This window comes from Dermacentor andersoni, chromosome 5, assembly GCF_023375885.2.
Source record: "Dermacentor andersoni chromosome 5, qqDerAnde1_hic_scaffold, whole genome shotgun sequence".
Classification (NCBI taxonomy): domain Eukaryota; kingdom Metazoa; phylum Arthropoda; class Arachnida; order Ixodida; family Ixodidae; genus Dermacentor; species Dermacentor andersoni.
The window spans coordinates 111,785,636-111,806,802 of NC_092818.1; the positions used below are offsets into that span (position 1 = coordinate 111,785,636).

Genomic DNA, 21,167 nt, shown 5'->3' on the forward strand with positions numbered 1-21,167 from the left:
AACTTCGTTAAGTAGTGACATTCTCCTCCTCCGCCTTCACTCCTCCTCATTTTTACTCTCTTTCACGTTCCTTCCTCGACCGTGGCGCCGCCTACACCGCTCGAGCGTAGCAGACGACCTTTCGCAGAGTGAATGCACGCATAGCAAGGCGGTGTGCTTGAAGCGTTCGCATTGGCCTTCTAGCTCCGAGTAACTTCGTCTACAGCATAGAATTTCTATACGGACGGTTATACAAATTCAGTGACAACAGAGTTTTTTTCCTGTTTTGATAACTTTCTTTTTTAAATTATCTGAACGAGCGCTAACGCTGTGCCACGACTCTGAATGTATTGCGTTTGCTACATTTAGGTACACAACATTTTTCAAGTGCATGTCACGCAAGACCTTGTTGCGAATGGCTGTAAATAACACATTTAGGATAGAATGCCAACATCCTGACCTCCAACAAGCCCTCAGTGGCCCAAATAATCTGCGCCGTCCTTACAATGTGAATTCGAGGCGCGTTTCAGCTATGACGTACAAAGGCCGACAGAGGGCACAAACTATTGCTGCTCTGAAGGTTCGAAAGAGTATTACAAGCTACAGTTCGGCCAACGTGCGTGCTTGCCAATCTTCTAAGCATGCACAAAGGCACAGAGGTGGGCGCTGGTTCTATTATGTTTCTCGTGCCTCAAAGTCAACAGAAATACACACGGCCAATTACAGAGTCGGGATATTGCGTATATAGAAAATGAAATTAATTTTTTTTTATTCTTTTGCAAAGCAGAAATGCGGTAACAGTACTTCATTCAGGCTCAAACAAGTGCATTATTTTTTCAAGTTAGTGGCTCATCACGAATAACATTTCATTGTGCGTTAGCTCATCTGTTCACGAAGTGACGTACTTGTCGCGAACTGAGTTGCACTAAGGTGCATGCATTGAGGATGATTGCGCTCTCTCTGAAATAACATTTGCAAGATACGACTAGTGAAGTCATGACCGCGCAAAGAACTGCCGCTCTATGACACGGCCGAAATTGCGGTAAGTCAAACAATGCAGTCGTTCATATTGAGGCACCATTTGCTGTCTCATTACGTGTGTCTCAGAGACATAGTGGTCAAACGAGCTAATAGCTGAACAAACGAGTAAGTGAACGACTAAATGAACGAGCAAACGATGACTAAACTGGCCAGTGAACGAGCGAGTGACTGCACATTTTCTTTGCGAGTGCTCCACCGCCGCATCTTAACCTATACACACTTTAAAGCTGACACGAACATGTACGTCTCAAAGATTTATGATGCTTTCGTTCGGTGACGAACGTGGTTTTGGGAGAGCACGCACACTTTTCCTTTGTATCGCGAATCCACCAGGCGACTGCCAGTGACGACCACAAACAAAAGAGGCAAACAAAGCTATTCGCTCTAAACAAGTCTAGTTAGTAAACACAAAATGCAGAGAGTTGCTTTCCTAAGACGAGTTTTCACGCTCAAGCCTCAAATTTTGTAAAAAGGTAGGCGCTTATTCCTAAAGGCTTCGCAAACACGTTTTCGCATGCAGCCTCGCATGCCCGCGAATTCAAGTCTGTTGGCGTACAATATGATTAAGCGCACCAAATACGACCACACACTGCTTAAGTAAACAAAGTACACATCGTGTAGGAATCGTACTAAAGCGTGCAGACAAATGGCAACATCCTCAGAGAACTGTGCAATATCTATCACGTTATGGCCCTCAACAAATTACGCAAGCCTGACACATACTATACTACGAGAGAATCACAACTACCTCGTATAGTCGTGTGGAGAATGTTGGTCTGAAGGTCTCCCTCCTAATTCGACGAATCCATGTTTTTCTTCTCAACCCGTATCGCTTACCAGACGGTATCGAGAAGAGCGTCTTGTCTTTTCTAAAAATATTTTGCCATACGACAGCGCAGCAGGTCATGGTCATAGAAGATGCCGTGAAGTGACGTCGCACTTGCCATAAAACTTAGTTCAAGGCGTTCGTAAACCAAACAAAACAGAATAGCAACAGTGCCAACATGCGCTCCTCGCCACTTTGTAGATGCTTCTCAAGTGAAAATGGTGCCGAAGCACGACTGTAAACAAACGAAGCCGGCGTGAAGGGCCACGTGATGCCATTAGGCCAATAATGACGCGGCGTTGGTGTCGGCCAGAGCGCGCGAGGAGGCAGCATTCTTCAAAGTGTGGCACTACTTTACGAAGTTTAAGGGGCTTTAGGAAATGTCGGTCACCAGCGCCCTCTATGCCACGTTTATCTGTTTATGGCAGTACAAAACGCAAGGCCCTGCTGGTGAATGCAAGGAGCCGCAGTATACCGCTCGTTTGAGCTGAGCTGCGGTGGGAACTTTGGAGGATTTCGTGCATAGGAAGCTTTGAAACATGCTTGTTTTCTCTCATGAGAAGAAAGCAAAGTGTTGTGCCAAATGCTTGCACTGTGCACTTGAAGTCGATTGGCACAGTTACGCGCGCTGCGCTGGTGCACTGCTCAAGTCGCACGATGTCAAGATATAACGGCTGTCTGCTGCAACGTGTTGTAATGTGCAAGTCACTTATAAACTAATAAGATAATGAATGTGACTGTCAATGTCACCAGCTACAATTTGTAAACTGCAATATGTGGCATAATGCAATTAGTTTAAGAAATAATTAGCAACTGTTTATTCAAGCACTCATTTTGATTTTTCGTGCAAATAATGTACACCTTATAGTAATCGAGTAATATATACATATATACACACATATACTTGAAAAAACTCTAGTGCACAACACCATTTAAAGTAAGTTCTCATTGCCGACTGGTTTATTAAGAATGCATGGGAACATGCTTGCATCAAAACCTCCATTTATGTGGATAGTCAATTTCTCGATTTCATTGAGATAAAAGCGTCTTGTTTTCCTAAACACACAGATACAGGTTTAACACCATGACGATACTTTGCCCCCACTGTTCATCCTAGATTGCTGCATTACCTGGTGGTAAGAAATGCACAACACATTCATTTTTCATCTCTGACAATGCAGCAGTACATCTTGCATGAACTATCAATTCTCTTGAGAACCAGTGGCCACAAAGTTATTATATGCTCGACATATGGTATTGCCTGCATCTAGCTTTATGTTACACCAGATTATTCTTGTTTATCACTCCAGGGGTGGTTATTCTGTAAGAGCCCACCTGGTGGACTGTCCATTTGGACCACTGCTGATTGGATGCAGCTGTACGAGCAAGGAGGAGACGAGCAGCCCTAGCCAATCAGCAGCGGCCGAAATGGACAGTCCACTAGGTGGACTCTTACAGAATACTTCCCCCTGGTTAAGCATTAAAGGGACTGACAACTAATTTTTAAGGACCTAGTTTTTTATGGCACAACGCTAAGCTCACCCTTCGTAGTGTTTACATCTGCAGCGGTTACTTCCAAAAGCGCATGGATATTTAATAAGCAGAATTTTTCGATGTCAGCAGCCTCTAAAGAAGCAAGAGTCCCTGCAACGCTGTGAAGTGAGAGCAATGTCAATAGCCAGCCTTGCAAATTGTAAAAGCCGCCTATCGTTCTGCTTTCACAGGAGTGAGTAGGACTGTGGTTAACCACCTAAATTTTGACCTTTTCAACCACTTCTGAAAATAAAAGGCTGGTGCAATAAGTTCGCGTTGTTGTACAGACATTTCTTATATTTGTACCGCATTTTCCGAGAAGTCATTCTGTCGATAGACGAGCCAAACCAACTCATTGAAAACGAAGGTGAAGGCAGCCTTACTTTTTTGCTCACCACAAACGAAGTTTTATCTGCACACTGTAAGTCAGGAAAAAACGTTAATCATGAAAGGTATGCTGCACTTCCATACTAATAAATAGACCAGCAACCACATACACTAGTAGAAGGTCACGTGGTGGACCTCTTATACAGCTTCATGTTGTTGCCACGTGGGGCGCCAAATGACATCTTTTGCGACTTTTAGTGATGAATTAAGGATACAAGTCCACATTTAATGAGAAAAACATGGCTCGTTCTAGCTACTACGATAGGAAATCATTCCATCAGCAGGGTTATCTCGATTCATGCTCTGAGCAGTTGTCTGTCCCTTTACAAATTATGAAAGCTGCTGTTCACGGAAGGGGAGGCGACACAGAGTCCAAAGAGGATATACGCATTATTGTCACACCGAAGTAGGAGAGTCGACGCGTCATTGTCATCCATTTCTCTACCAATAAGCTACTTCAGCGTCTTCTTCATGGCCTGGTACCTACATGTGGCAGCGATATGGGATGTGGCAACATACATATCCGGTACATTAGGTAGCAAGTGTGGCTTAAGTGTTCATATAGTTGTTATTACAATAAACTACACAAGTACTTAATTTGCTGTTTACAAACTTGTCAAGTACTACAGATGTTTAATATACGACACACTTTCCTTCTGATTTAAAACCACTTATTCACCAAGTAAACCTCGGCACAGGGGCTTATGGAAATGAAAAATAGAGAGAGAGAGCCTGTCAAGTCTGCTCAGAAACATACTTTAGATTTACTCTCTACAATATAAGTGTGTTACATTAGCAGACATAGAATAATGCTCCTGTCCTGCATGCTATTTACCAAGCTATTTCTCATTGGAAGTGGAGCCTTCTTGTAAGGGATATATGTCTAGAAAAAGCAAGAAAGCTGAACACTGTCATGTTTACATCATTCAAGACCGTTTCCTTGTCAAAAATGGGATAATTCTTGCAGATTTGCAAGCTGAACAAAAGTGAAAGACAAATGATATGAATATTTAATAAACATGTATATAAAATTCATTGTACACTGTAGTATGTCCAGCAGAAATTGCATAGCAACGCTCCACTCCAACTTCTCGTGTTATAAATACAAATGAGATTCTCCTAAACGTCCTCTGCTTTCACTATGATGTCTTCGGCACCTGAAACAGAAAAAGAGTAGTCATCAGTACAAGACTGACAAAGTGATTGATAATATTTCCGTCACTCAAAAATTTACCGCTGCCATATACCATATTTGCATGATTCCAACGTGTACTTCATTAAAATAAAAGTTGCATTCAAATTTGCATGCACGTTACCATGATAACTAATTCTACTCAAAATCTAAAAACGAAACAATTCTTAGAAAAAAAAAAAAAGCGGCTTGTCAGATCGAACAGCTCATCTGAAGAAAGTGACGCTCGGAGACATTGCAAGGTGGGCCCATGGTGCATGGAATGCCCTCCCACAAACAGTCGTGCACAAGCCTTCAAGAAATGTGGCATTTCTAATGCATTAAATGGAACTAAGGACGACTGTCTGTGGTCGGAAAAGGAGGTATCGTCGGACTACGATAGCGACTAGTCGCTAAGGTTCAGCTGTGTGCATGTCGGTGCGCCTTTGTATGTTCCATAATATCGTTTGAGGACGGTACATGTCCACTCAGGTTTCGTTACTTGGTGTGAGTGGTAGAATTGGTACCAAGTTATGTTTTTGGATATTTGGGCGGTAGTACAACTGTGAGTTATAATTGGTGGCGCGGTAGAATCGTGCAAATATGGTAGTCAAAGGGGAAGAACAGCAGTGGCGACATCTCGAACAAACCACAGAGAAGTCTTACAGGGCCCCTTCACCACGTCTGGCCATGCAAACAATGCGCTAACGATCGTGTCTGCTGAGTATTACATTCCCAGGTATAATGCAGAAAGAGCTGAAATTTCTGACCAAATGCCGTTTCCTCTTCTTACCGTGGGCGCCGTGCTCCCAGCCGGAGAGTCAACATCAATCGCGCAAGTGTACCTACATATGTGGCCGTGCTGTGATGTCACTCAGCGACATGTGACTTTGAGAGTCATTCGAGGCAACATCAGTTATTTGTTTGATCTATTGCTTCAAAAGACAAATTAAAGCTTTGAGAAATGATAAAACATATAAACGGAATGTTTGCATATTTTTGCTTTGTTTCATACTGTAGCAAGAAAAGGTTTGTTCGATTCAGAAAAGGTGCACGGCACCACAAACAAATAGGTGCAGATGGTGCCAGTTAAGGTGTTCCGAGCTGCACCCACTCACTGCAAGGTTCAACGGTGCACTGCACCACAATGGCACCTCACCTTGCACCCTGTTTAATCGAGCATGAGGGTGCAGGGTGCACCACTGCACCTCAGGGAATTGAAGGCCTAGGTGCAGTGCACCGTTAATAGGTGCAGAAGGTGCAGAGAAATTTGGCTGAATCGAATAAACCTAGAGATGTACTTTCGGTTCGTCTGTGTGTTCCCACATCATGCAGTTAGTTGCATGTGCAGAGAATGAGACTATTTCATTTACGTGTTTCAGCGCCACGATCATGCTTTTTCGTCCTCTCGTGCCTGCTTGAGTGTTCGTGATTGGGGCACTGACCTATACTGCTAATCAGGCGTTCGTGAAACCAGACAAACGCAACAGCTTGCGCATTAGACCGTCACTGGAAGTGCGCCACTCGGAACAAAAAGAAGAAGAAAAAAGGAAGGTGGGGCCTGTGACATATTTGTCATGCAATCCTCTGGCTCCGGTATGGGAGAATGCAGGGATGGAATTTCACTAGCAGAGGCTCGATGGGGCAAGTGAAGAGAGTGTCTATGTTGGCGGTGATGCTCGCCTCCTGAAATCATGGTCTGCGTGCACAGAATTTTGCTGATTCCACGCTTGTATGTGCCGAAAAATGAAGTTAATACTACACACTAACTGTTTGGCATGCATTAAGCGACTACGACTTAAGTAGTCAGCCAATATATTAGGTTCAATAGCGACAGGGTGGGGGATCCAATGCGACTATATCTAAACTGGAATTACTTATTAAGTGGGTACATATCAACAACGTTTTAATGCACACACCCTTGGGCCGCCATTGACATATGGGCGCTCATTAACATATTTCATGTGGCTCACCGCACCACAAATTATGGCAAAACATCTCTGAAATGGTGACCCAGTGGAACGTCACGTTAAGTCGAATTGACGTTTACGAAATGGCCCTTCCTGTGGCACTCAAGTTATACAGTAGACTTCCGTTTCATCTAGATTGAAAGTCTGTTTAGACTTTCGTTTGATAAATTTGGTCTCGATTGAAAGTCCCGGCTGACAACCATGCATTTTTATGGGCCCAAACTATCATTATTTCAATCTTAAAATTGGCCTTCACCGGGTAATTCAAGCTTGCCTAGTCAGCATGCACATGCCTGTCCTTTACAGTGACCCCAATAGAGACAGACCCTTTTAGTGGCAGTGTCCATCTCGATGGAGCCTAGGAAACAGTGCATGCGTTGAACATACACTTATTTTTGAGCTGCCCAAGAAAGATTTTGAAGCAATTACCGTAGTTCACAATGTCTGCTTACGGTATTACCCAATTATAAAGCGCATCTTCTTTTTAAAGAAAAATGGGTCCAAAATTGCTTTCACAGTGCAATCAGACACCAAAACCAAAACAACCTTAACAATGGTTATATGCATTTCCGCATAACACTGAACTACTGCAGTGAAGTTGACATTAAAAACCATATGGCAGAGCTGACTTTAAAGAATCAGCCGCCATTGTGCAAACAATATTTGGCCTTTGCCCACTTTTTATCCTAGAAAATCAGGTGTGCATTAATTTTCTACTTTGTTTAGACGTTTTAATGACATTTCTAGGCTGGTTTTCTTCTTTGGACATTTAAAGTGGGTGCGCATTTTATTTGGGGGCGTGGTAGAATTGGGCAATTACTGCCATAGGAATCAATGGTGTGTTTTGGCATTTTTTTTTCTGTACCTTATTTAATTCGACCTGCCGGATAATTTGATCGATTTCGTCGGTTATGCAAGGGTCGAATTAATGTAAGTCGACTGTATTCCTTCATTCCAATCAACAAGCTGACATGGCAGCTATCTTGGACCATCACCACATATTCATGCAATTGTAGATGCATTATTCGAAAAAGCCTGCAGCTCCACGTCATATTTTGTCATCTTGATGAAAGTGCAAAATGCAAAACTTCCCAACACTTCCACTTTAAGGCACAAATTTAAATACATGTGACCTCTCAACAGCCAATCAGAGAGCCAACATGGCTGCCATGAAGCCGCCATGTGTCTCAGGAATAGAGCCTTATCTCCGAAAGTGATCATGCCAAAAGATCATTCCATTTGACGCGAGAATATCCATTTCAAAAGTACTGCCTGTGCATGCTTTAATTTTCTGGAGCCTTTGGCCGGTGGTTTTAGAACCTGGCATAATCACACTAAAATCATTATGTTAATATTTTTAGATAAATTCACATACAAAAAAGAAAAGTCCACTCAGAGTTATATTCCTGGTCAGGTTAGATACTTCCAAATGTTGTATGTTCCCTCTACCCTATCCCTTGTGCATGCTTGCAAGTGTGTGCAAGCACATGCACACATATTTAGCAGAGAATGAACATTTGTTGAAGACACTGAACATAGCACATGATCAACCAAACAGCAAGTGAATTCTGGTGACCTTACTCAAATCCATTGGACTGATCCTGTGACCATTTGAGATCTGTGTCACTATGGCAGCTGCATACTTCTCCCTGGAGAGCTCTGAAAGCTGCAACAAAAAGCATGTCGAGATAGTGAACAACCCTCCATTGCACTGACAACTGGCAATTGTGTTATACATTAGATAACTATTATATATGTGTTCCAAGTTACGGTGCACACAGTTCTGGTTGGCTCTGCATGAAACCAAGCTGTGCATCACAGTTGGAGCTTTCCTTTTTTTCATGCACAGTTAGCTTAAAGTGAATTAACAAACATTCTATATACCATCTAATAAACAAGAAGTTAGCCAGAATATTGTTAGTACTGCATAGACGACAGATCACTAGTGTTTCTCTACACTTCCTGCAACATACATCAGTCAATACTCAACTAATTAAAGCTGCCAAACAATTTTTATTTCTTTGCTAATTAGAAACACTGTTGGCTCAATAGCATGAGCACATGGCTGGATCAAAGGTTAGCTTTTATTTGGAACAACTTGTACGTTGCTCGCAATGAGCACTGCCATAAACAAGCTGATAACCGTCCCTTCACATAGAGAATAGCGGCAAACACTAGGCAAATGCAGTAAAACCTTGTCGAAATGAAGTTGAAGGGGGAGCCAAAATTACTTCTCTATACAGTCAAACCTCAATATAACCAACATCAAACCAAATCTGTGATGTAACAAACTATATCTCCCGATCTTAGTTCTACTGAAAACCGTTTTTTTCGTAATTTGACCAAGTACTTTCGTGCCATAGTTTCGATTTAATGGAGTTGTTGGTCATTTCAAGCATGTAGTAGTACTTGGAGCCTGTGTGGCTGGTAACTCTAGCAAGACGATAAAAATGTCGGCTGAGAAAGAAGTTATTGGCACACATCCTGCCACATGAAAAGTTTGAGCGGCAAGAACATGTCGATACGTGTGCAGGAGACATGGTGAAGCGAAAGACAGCACGAAGCGTTCGCTCCACTTTGCCGGCGCTCTTCATGATGCCAGCCTTATGACAGCGAGCGTTCATGGTCATCGAGTAAGCTTCGTTCGTTTACCCATGCGGGCATGACACCGCGCTTGTTATCAAGTTTGCATGATTTTAATTAGCATTTTTTTAAAGCAAAAGGTGCGTTAAAATTTGCATGCACATTTCAATCTTAAATAATTCTACTCAATATAGAAAATGAAATTGATTTTTACTAAAAAAGAGAAACCTCAATGCAAGGTAGCTAGCTACACTGCCATCGAGTGGATTCGTTTGAAGAAAGAGACACTCGGAGATACTGCAAGATGGGTCCATGGTGGTTGCTGGCAGACGATGGTTGCGTGAGTGTCAAAAAGTGTGACATTTCTAATGCATTAAATTGAACTGAATATGACTTCTTGTGATTGGTAGACAGTGACAAGGAGATGTCGGACTCTGGTAGCCACTAGCCGCTAAGATTCAGCTGTGTGCATGTCTCTGTGCCTTCGTACGTTCCATAATATAGTTATAACACTGTATGCATCGACTCGGGTTCCGTTACTTACTTTTGGGATATTTGGGCGGTAATATAACTGCACATTACAATCGATGGCGTGGTAGAATCATGCAAATACGGTACTTTAATTAACAAGCGAATGCTTACTACAATTTATATGGCCGATAAAACTATGAACCTTGCTTCGTGTTACTGTCTATTTGCTATCGTCATCAATGCTTCGTCTTTCAGGAAAAACTGCGACTTCTTTTTTCTCAAGGAAGGCAGATACAGTTAAACCTCTATATAATGAAGTGTGTATAATCGGCAATTTGCTTCGTTATATTGAAATTTTGTTGTATTGAAATTCAACCTATTATGTCACTGATCGAACCACAGTCACTGATCGATTCTCACCCCCTGGCTCACGCGCGCGCTTGATTGCTTACAGCGAGCGAGCTCCCCTCCCCCTCTTTCCTTTTGTTCGCGCAGGAAGGCGGCACTCGTGAAGCCACCATCTTTCTTGTCTCACCCTCGCACACTTTCACTCGCACCTAAAACACAAAGTACGCGGGGCGCGATAGGATCTTATCGCACTTGAACTTTATACAGAATATGATGCGACTCCACTTTGGCGGTGGTCGCTCTTGTAGCGCCACCCACACGCAACTTAGAGGTGCGTTTGCAAGCAGCTGCTTTAAATTCAATCACTTATCTGACCATCTTCGTCTGTAGAAGTTTCCATTTATTGTCTTGGCATGCTTTTGCGGCAGAAGCAAAATTTTGTTACGTTGAAATCACATACAAACACAGTTCGTTATATTGAGGTTCTAAGTACATGGTGTTCTATGAACAAGAAGTTATGAAAAGTTAAATACATCGTTATATTGAAATTAGTTATATCGAAGTGTAACTGTATTTGTATCTTTTTACACCATCACCAGATGCCCGTGCCATCTGGTCTTGGACACCATGAACCATGCCGATTCCTTGCTCCCAGCGTGATCTGCATCGCACGAGCTGACACTCATACTAGCGCCATTATGGCCCGATTTTCTCGTGATTTATTTATAAGTGCTTAATGACAAGATACTATCCACCAAGAGTATTCCGGAAATTTTTAAAATTATTTTTACTGCTGAAACTTGAAAATCTTGAATTAACCAGATTCGCAACTTACAAGTTTTTTTCTGCAAGCATGACTTCATTATAAAGAGCCAGACGGATTTTTTTGGACACCAAAAATTCAGACTTGATGTATATTCCAGACTTCATAAATGCACTATCACAGTTTCCATAGAGCTAATACACTTTTGCGACCAATTTTTCGGATTAATTTAGGCCTCAAAGTCCGATTTTCTGGACGAAATCGCCCACCTTAAGCCACGCTACCTGATCTTGGAGGCCACTATGCTGGATTTTGCACTGACTTGGTTTCAAGTTGCCCAGTCTATAGTCTCCGAGTTTTGGAGGTGCTTGCTATCAACAGAGCGCGTCGACCGTCCTCCTGTCTCGGAGGCCATGCCCGCTCTTCCTTTGCTGACACAATGCTCCAGCTCTTTCTTTCCTTTTTTTTTTTTTTTCGATCAGCACTATCATCATAACCACTTAATGCGGGATCTGTTATTTTTTCTTTTTTTAAAGTTTCGGTTGCTATTTTGCACGTGGTGTGTCCACTGAGCAGATGTGTCTCGGAGACGTCGCATCTTTATGTGTGTTTGTGCGGCTTTGCATTTGTGTGATCGGCGTCACCTACCGGACCTTCACGAAAGCGAAGTGGTGTGAAGAAATGTGGCTTGTTTGTTCAATCTCCATGGCAAACTTCGTTGGCAGAGATTGCCAATGCAGTGATGCTCTAGTTGACTGTATATGGAGATGACGTCACTCTTGCGCAAATGCAGGCAAGTCTGATTGCTTCCAAACTTAGTACGAGACAAGGCATTATTAGAGTTATTTTTAAGCCGCTCTAAGCCTAATAAATTTTTCTTCCTTTTAGGTTGAACAAGTTTTTTGGACTCTTCAATTTTTCAGACTATTTTTCGGTCCCCGCGCGGTCCGGAAAATCGGTCGGCGACTGTACTGAGGCTTGTTTGTACACACTGTTTCCCTTCACTGCAATATAGTCCCAATAGTGTGCACAACTTTAAACATGCATAGAAGAAGACTGCATTGTGGAGCACAGAACAGCTACATGGCCACGTATGCGGTGAAATTTTAATAAAACAACAAAAGCATCTTTGTTGAATGCAACAAATAGCCTAACAGTGCGTAACAGTGCTGGCATAACTGCACTTCGCTGCAATGCGAGCAAAGTTCATTGTAGCCAAGCAACACGTCACACAGAACACGATGTGCCAACTACGCAGCTGATTCAGGCTGATTCACCACTCGCGCACCTCGCTGCACGAACCTCGCTGCACCAGCTTGGCTGAACAGACTTGTGGCCTCCAAGATTGCACAGGCACCGATGCGATCTCAGAGGCCACGCCTAGCTGCACCAGCCTACACGATGCTGTAGTGAGAGAGAGAAGTGTGGTGGCGATAATGAGTGGCTGCTACGTGCACTGGTGAGAAAGACCAGTGTTGCTCGAAGGCGTACTCACAGGAGTTGCGAACTTCTGCATTGAATGTGTGCCTTCCCTCGCGGAAAGTGATAAATTCGGCGTGCAAGGGTTTAGTATTTTTTGGTTCCAAAGACAAAGTCTAGTTCATTATATCCATTGGCAGGACACTATTACTTCGTTAAAACGAGGTTAGGAATACATGGAATGTTTATGAAGATTTCAAGGGGGACTTTCATTTACTTTGTCATATCCATTATGTTAGTATATCCTGTTTCTTTAGAATGAGGTCCAACTGTACAAATGTTACAATGACGTCATTGTCAGTACACAAACATTTTCCTACTTGTCGTCTAGCCTATACAGAATGGTCATCTTATTCATCCACCTAATGAGCCCCCCCCCCTCCCCCATGTTGTATGGGAGCTTCACAATTTTGCATATATATTGTACACTTCTACACTATTCATGTGCTTTTGCATAAAGTTTATACATTTTGCAAGATTTTTGTTGCAGACTGCAGTACTTTACTTCAGCACAGTATTTCGTTTAAAAGACACAAATAACCTAGAGAAATCTGCTTGTATTAGTTCGTTTACATGTGACGTGTTGATTGTATGTTATCTTGATGTACTTACCCACTCCTGCTATGTCTCAATTTTGAGACAGCAGTATTTGTAAATAAATAAATAAATAAATAAATGCTCAATTTTTGAGAAATGCACTGTATTTATATGATACCAACCAACATTTCCCAATCACACACCTTATTGAAAATGCAGATTCATAATCTTCACTTTATAAAACTTCTTATATCCTTTTCTTCACCTTATAAAATTTCCTACATTTTGTACAAATCGGGCAAGTACCAGCAATAAGCAAGGTACTAAACAGAGCAGCTACAAAACACTTCTGCGCAACTTGTGACCTCAAAATGAAGAAGTAGCACAAGCTATTTCTAGTAGCAAGGCAACAATGGTCATTCTACTGCAAAATGAGCCAGCACTGTCACCTAGAGATGTACTCGTAAAGCACAGCATGTCAATGTCAGTGCTAGCAGCTTAGATGGAACAATAAACATTCAGCCAAGAAAATCTCGACAAATACTGCCACAGTGATGTGATAGTTTGAGAGAGGAGAAAGAAACAAAAGCCTTATTTCATTCTATAGTCCTATACATGGACTTACCTCAATTGAATCCAGAGGATTGATGGTGATCCTACTTTGCGTTGTGAAATAATCCCCATTCCCCATATGGCCATTCTGTTGCAAGTTGCTGTTATGATCACTTGCACCTAAAGAAAAAAAAGAAGAAACAAAAGAAGAAGAAGACATTAATATTGCTAAGCACGCAGATAAATAAAGTCCTTGCGCCTCTTAATTTTTATTTTATTTTTATTTATTTATTTTTTAAAGCCAAGTTACGACTGTAAAAGCAAACACAACATATCCATTCCCAGCGGTGGACCTTTCTTGGACTTTCCTAGCCCGGCCTTATCTGCCAGTAGCTCCGCAGCACGGCGCTGCCATCAGTTGTTCAAGATGGAGGTTGTGTTTCACACGTCCAAGGCATACGAGCAATGAAGTGTGATTTGTTTTCTACGGAGCAAGGGATGAATGCCCATAAATATCCACAGGGAAAGGCAGCCCACTTATGGGGAAAGGTGGGCTGTTTCTTTGAGAAGTGTGAGGTGGTGGTTTTGTGAGTTCGCAAAAGGCCGTGAAGACTTGCATGACAACGAATATTCGGGGAGGCCACGTGCATTGTTGATTGACTACAGCATTTCCCATGTGGATGCAATGGTGAAAGCAGATAGGTGTGTGCAACTCAAGGACATTCCCCAGGAGCTTGGCATCTCATATGGCAGTGTTTACGACATCGTTCATGAGTCCTTAGGGTACCGGAATGCTGCAAGTCGGTGGGTGCCTAAGCAGTTGGATAACATGATGAAAGGCAAGAGAATGATTGCTGTGCTGAATAGTCTGCAATGGTATGTCAAGGAGGGTAAATGTTTCCTGGACCGCATTGTTACTGGTGATGAAATGTGGATACTGCATTTCATGCCGGAATCAAAGCAGCAGAGCATGGTGTGGAAACATACGGGTTCGCCTGTGAAAAAAAATTCCATTAAGTGTCATCTGTTGGGAAAGTGATGTTAATGGTCTTCTGGGATCGCCGAGGACCGCTCCTGCTGGATTTCATGCCACAAAGTGCAACCATCAATGTCGACAGTTATTGCTCCACACTGTCACATCTGCTGGCTGCCATCAGGCGAAAACACCGAATGATTCTTTATGTGGACAGCGCGGTTATTCTCCATGACAATGCCAGGCCACATGTGGCAATCACAACCGCCGACAGGCTCCGGTCATTTCACTGGGAGAGTCTGCACCACCTACCACAAAGTCTGGACTTTGCCCCTAGTTACTTCCAAGTTTTTGGTTCGCTGAACAAGTTCCTGGCGGGACAGCGATTTACGTGCAACGATGAAGCCAAGAGAGCAGTCCGACAGTGGTTCCGTAGTCAGCCGGACAAACTTTACCACAGGGGCATCTCAAATTTAGTGCTGCGATGGGACAAATGCTTGAACTGGTGTGGGGACTATGAGGAAAAAGTGTAAGGTATGTAGAATAATATGCATTTTTGTAATTACCTACGTGTACCTTATTTTGGCTAATAAAAGATAGGGGCAAGGACTTTCTGATTCAACCTCATAAAATGAGACAAGAGACTGACTTTCAGTTTATCTTGGCTTCCCCCACACATTAGTTTGCTACTACACCAACACCAATGCAGGCAGAGGAACAATGCAAAACAAAGCATCAGACCAAACGTGCCAGAATGGTAACCCAAACATCTGCATTAAAAGAAAAAGCATGCTGCCATGTTATCTAAGGTCTTTGAGCTTGCACTACACAATGCAAGCTACGACGATACATGCCATGAGAGTGTTCACTAACCCTGTGCGCAGGTTTGCCTCTTGTGCCTGTGTCGCAGGATGAACAGGACAACAAACACAGCAACCACAAGCACCAGCACCCCAGAAACTACACCGAGAACAATGTACAGGAGGTCTTTGTCACCAGACACCGAGGACTCCAGCAGGTCCGGCACTGGAGTCACCTTTTTTTCTCCCATGGAGGGCAGCGCTGAAAAATGCAAGTAGTGTTCAGACGTAACAGACTGAATGAATGTAAGACTCCAGATGTGCTTATCAATCATAGGGGGGAAGGTGGGAGGGAGGGGGATTTTTGGATGTGTCAGTGATTAACAGGACTTCTACTTGTGAGCAGCATTACTACATGTATCATGCAAATAAGCTTTTTTTTAAAGCCAGACTGACTCCATGCAACCTTTCTATTTTGCTATGTCTAGAAACAAAATAATATTTGGTATTCGATTTGAAAATATCGATATTCAAGTACCCCAAAAGTCACATACGGCTATCTACGAAAATTCAGCAGAGACATGACAATGCATGTTAGAAAAACATCTGTATTATATCTTACCAAGCGTTTTATGGGTGCATATGTTGGAGAACTCGCTGGCACCAGCCACATTGAAGCACTGCATCTTGATGTCGTAGGAAGTGTCGGGCAGTAGGTAACTGACGGTGTACGAGCGCGTGTTGGAGCCAGCCACGGTGATCTTTAGGTAGTCACCAGCACTCTGCGTCAGCCTATAGTAGATGTAAAAGCCTTCCACATCTACAGCATCCAGGTCTGAGTACTGCACAAAGAAGAGAAATAGATGCCAGGGGTGACATGTGCAATAAATGAAAGAACTGAAACGAATAGTACTCTGGAATAAAATGTCCACAGCAAGGCCCACATGGGTCACTTCCTTCCAAACGAAACAGGCTATGCTTTGAAGTCTACATATAACAATGACGAAAAACTAGAAAAATCAGATCATAACGACATACAGTTGGCTGGGCAGAGTTCACAAACCTTAATGCTGGTTGGTGGTAAACAATGCCCACAGTTATAGTATCTGGCATTTGCTGACATTTTTACAAGTAAACTGCCACTATATTTTGCACAGGGCAGAAACAAGTTGCACTGATGTCATCATGACAGTGTTGATGCACTACTATCATGGTGAAATGCTGCACCTCACCTAATGCTCCGTTGTTGACTTTCACTTAGTCTCACCTGCTTATCACACTGCAATGCACACCATAAAGAGTGCACGTGACATCACATGCAAGTAATTCATGGCACATTAAAGGTATCCTAAGCCTCTGCTATTTCAAGGTAGACCGTTGCAAGCAATCAATTTCATTTTCATTCTAGATAAGGCGCCAACTAATTTATTACCTCCTTTTGTACGCTTTGCAGCAAGCACACAAGGATTACGTTACTGCTAATCCTGCTTTCTCCTTTACATTAGCAGAACAGTCTTGTCTTGTATTTTGTTGGGTGGAAAAAAAGAACACGCAGGCACAAAAGGAAGAAGAAAGAAACAGGCTGCCAAGTGCCGCAAGAGGGAACACAACACTTGCCTGCTTTCCAAGAGGGGCAGATGCAAATAGCAGAGGCAAGAAGACCACAGGTCGAAAGCACCAAATAATCATGCAGATCCAGCGCACATTTTGGAATCCATCGTATCGAAGCGTTAATTTGCCCTTTTCATTCCTGCATCTTTGGCGCAAAGGAAACAGGGGCATGCACATGTGATCTCGTGCACTCGTACTATGTAACGTGACACATGCGGTGATCATCTCACAGAGCTAGTTGGCAATGGCACAATAGAAATATACATGCAATTGTGGCCTACGGGTTAGAGCATCAGGTTGCTGTGCAGGGAACCGAGGTTCGATTCCACCATCGAGCATGCAAGTCAATCTTTTTAAAAAGGTACGAGATATTCAGAAAGACAGCAGCCATGCTTACGAAAGTCTGGGAAGGTTTATAAAGAAAGCTTCACTTTAATAAAAATTAGTACAGATAGGAGGGGAGAAAAGAAAAAAAAAAAGCCAAAGTCATTATGTTACGTTTATAAGCTGACAAAGAACGTGTAGAGAGAGAGAGAAAGAGAGGGAAAGGACACCTTCAAGGTTGCGCTACACACTCTGTAACATTGAAGTTGGTGCAAATGCAATTAACACATTTGTGCAGGGAAAGAAAATTAATCACAATGCATAACACACAACACTGAAATAACCCAAGAAAGCCAGCATCCGAAGAAACACCAAAAGATGCACAAATGTCACATTTTTGATGTAATTAATCAGAAATGTTAGCTGTAGCAGTCAAATATATTGTGAAATGATTTGGCTGTCGTGAGGCCCACGAGAAGTGAGAGATGAATGAGATATTTTCCAGAAGAGAAAAGCAGCCACTTACCTCCCAAAAGAGAGTGATAGCAGTTGAGCTTTCAGCCTTGACACGTCGAATAATGGGTCCCTGCATGGGTTTCCTCTTTGGAGGGTCTTTGTGCAGCAGAAACTTGATAGAGTTTGGCCCATTCTTATTATCATTGTTGGAATAAACAGCCACAATGCGAAACCTGTACCTTCCCCCTGTAAATGCCGACAGAAAGAACCAGCGTCAAAAAATGTCAAGCTCCACCGAAATCAACAGATCACCAAAAGCAATGTTTTTGCTGCGGCCACTGTTAATGTGGCAATGTTAGCCAAGGTCATCATACTGAGAAAATCTTTGGAATGTATGCTGTACTCGCTGCGATAACTTAGCGAGCTCAGTGGTTATGGCTCTCTGCTATTCGGCACAAGGCTGCGGATTCGATTCCCGACCAGAATGGCTAAATTGCGATGAAGGAAGAATGCAAGAATGCTAGTGCATCATGCTTTAGGTGTACATATTTAAGAACCCCAGGTGGTAAAAATTAACCTGGAGCCCTTCGCTATAGTGATTGTCGTAACCCACTGTGCAATTTTTGGGTCTTTAGCCCCACAATTAATTATATAATTCATTCATTCATTCATTCAATTAATTAACAATATTAGAGATCGGGCTAGCTGGTACTCCATGATGCAACTTCCTAGCACGGAAACAAAGGACAAGGCAGAAGGGAACGATACACACAAGCTTTGCTGTTTCCCTTCTGCCTAATCCTCTGTTTCCGCGCTAACAAGTTATACAATTCAATGAATGCCATGCAACTTTGACATGAGAGAACAGAGTTGCTCCACCACGCACAACCAGCGACTCTCTCATGCATTAGTGATAGCCACCACTGCATATAAATTAGTGCCCTCTGTGCCTCCGATTGGCTTTTCCTTTTTAGTGATTACGTACCCACCATGCTCTAAATTTGCCACAACAATCAGCCCTTGTGAAAACTCTTTAGCCTGATTTCTTGCAAAGCACTAATAGCAAAAATATGATGGCTAGCAAATAGTTGGAAGTCACAATTGTGAAACCGGCACACTGTTCCTGCTCTTGAGCTAAGTACAATGGGCAACACTGTACAAAATAAATAGCAATGCACGAGCTGCACATTAATAATCATTTTTGATAACAAATTGCCTGCCACGTCTTGAGGAACTACAATGCCAGGCAAAGCTAGCTCAACAGTTCTCTAAATGGTCTAGAGCAGCGTAAATGATTGCACCTTGCATTATTATTTGAAGCGAAGAACAAGGCACAAATACAGGCTGGTAACTGAGTCTGCCAAAATTCTCCTTTGGGTCTATTTCCTTTGCTACCTAGTATTAACAACAGGCTAACATGAGGCTAGGGTGGTAGTGCTAATATATCAAGCGGTAGCACTATGTGAAGGCTGTGTGATGTTTATGAGGTTCAGCTATGTCGAGAAGCAAACATTTTGCTAAATTCATGGCTGAGCAATATGAAGCAGTGGATGATGCAGTAGACTGGTGTAAAAAGGTCATTCCCAATTTCATAGATGTGTAGGGCCCTAGTTTGGAGCAATTCCTTTAAGTTGCCCTTCTTGCCTTTCTTCAAAGACTCTAAGGGACCCTACTGTGACTAAGATCACACTTGGCAGGATGCATGATGAGAATCAAAGCAAGATAATTCATACAACACAGAGCTCTAGCTTCATAAAGGCAATGAGCGATCACCTGCTTTGAGACCCGCGATAGCGTGGGAGTGGATATGGGGGGGCACATCTTCCTCAACTGTCTTCCAGTGCGAGTGTGGAACGGACACATCTCGATACTGAACCTTGAAGAACGAGATGGGCAAGCCATCATTGTGTGGCACATTCCAGCGAACCATCACCGAGTCATCGGAGAGGCGTGATATCTCAGGCCGGGAAGGCAGCACCAACTTCACTGCAACCGGGAAACCAGAGCATGGTTACTTCATTTGCTGTCATGGCAGTATCTTGACAATAAAACCGCACTAAGCGATACTACAACTTTGCTGCAATGAAACCTCACACATCCATTATTGTGAACTTTGCAAAATATTTATCAAGAATGTAGACAAGGGCCAGTAATTAGTGAAGGCCTCATGTTAATTTCACAATGTCAAGAAAAGTCATGCCATCATGCTACCACTGAGCTTGCCCAAGCAAAAAGGGGAAAAGTAATAGCGCATCATTTGACCCTAAACAACTTATATAATTTAGAACAGATAGCAGTATTATGCTTTTCAATCTTAGTGAACATTAGCATTGTAAGGTTGTGTTCCAGTTTAATAAAATTAAGCACCTAGTTCATACAAATGAAGCACAATCAATAAATAATAATTAAATATATATAATTAAATCTATAAATTGGAGCAGTGACAATGGTGTATATTAGGCAAGTACATTACAATGCCTACACTTGCAGAACCCTTGGGCCACACCGGGCAGATTACACACTGGTAATTCTACAAGCAAGTTGTATGGCTATTTGTTTCTGTGCAGACTAGAAGTCATAACATGCACAGTTAGCTATTACCTCACTGACAAACTAATCCACATACAGATGTATTGACAACCACGCTGTGGCCAATCTTAACCTGACAACAATAACCTCATAGCTTCTGGATTTGAATTTAAATTTGTGGACCAAAAATTGTTGTACCTCCTTTGTTTTTTTTCCTCTTATGAGTGTCTTTTCTCTTCCCAGCATTTTCTGCTGCACCATTGATGCTGTCTGGCTCATTCTCATCCTCCCCTGAAATGGGGGGAAAGAAAAAAAGAATAAAAATGCTCGTATATTATTATGCATAAAAATGGCTAATAATGACACAACTACAGTGTTCAGAGAGAGAGAAAAAAAAAGATGACAAACCATTCTTGTCAGGAATATGAGACTCATTCACAGCCAGGACCGTGACATGCGCTGTTGAGTAGACAGTGCCCAAAAAATTGTTTGCAAAGCACTGGTACATGCCTCCCTGGTGTTTCGTCATCTTTCTGATGTGGATTCCTGTTTCTGGAGACCACAAAAAAAGAAAGAAATCAACAGCAAAATGTTCACCAGCAGCATTAGGTACAACATCGCAGTGGCCATACATCAAGCTAAGATATCCTTCCATAGTTACTAAACTTTTTTCTCCTTCTTAACGCTTGGTCCTGTGTTCAAACATCTACCCTATCCTTTCAGACCTCTGTGTAGTTGCCTCCAATTGAGCTAAACACCAAAAAAGCAATAATATTTATCTTTGCCTCTGACATCACTTATAACTTCTTTCATGCCTTCAACTTTCATGACAGC

At 42.4% G+C, this 21,167-nt stretch overlaps 1 protein-coding gene across 2 annotated transcripts in view; it reads right to left on the reverse strand.

Annotated features, from left to right (window-relative positions):
- Nucleotides 1-4,753: 4,753 nt before the first annotated feature.
- Nucleotides 4,754-21,167, reverse strand: part of LOC126532283 (interference hedgehog-like) — a 31,809-nt gene continuing 15,395 nt past the window's right edge. The window contains exons 9-17 of one of the 2 annotated variants that reach the window (XM_050179958.3): nt 20,742-20,885; nt 20,532-20,624; nt 19,578-19,790; nt 17,875-18,050; nt 16,036-16,255; nt 15,487-15,675; nt 13,714-13,820; nt 8,484-8,573; nt 4,754-4,923 (exon numbers count right to left, since the gene is read on the reverse strand). In XM_050179958.3, coding sequence (XP_050035915.1) covers nt 4,906-4,923; nt 8,484-8,573; nt 13,714-13,820; nt 15,487-15,675; nt 16,036-16,255; nt 17,875-18,050; nt 19,578-19,790; nt 20,532-20,624; nt 20,742-20,885 — 1,250 coding nt within the window. In that variant the 3' untranslated portion in view covers nt 4,754-4,905. The remainder of the gene's footprint in view (nt 4,924-8,483; nt 8,574-13,713; nt 13,821-15,486; nt 15,676-16,035; nt 16,256-17,874; nt 18,051-19,577; nt 19,791-20,531; nt 20,625-20,741; nt 20,886-21,167) is intronic. The other variant, XM_050179957.2, reaches the window with a different exon arrangement.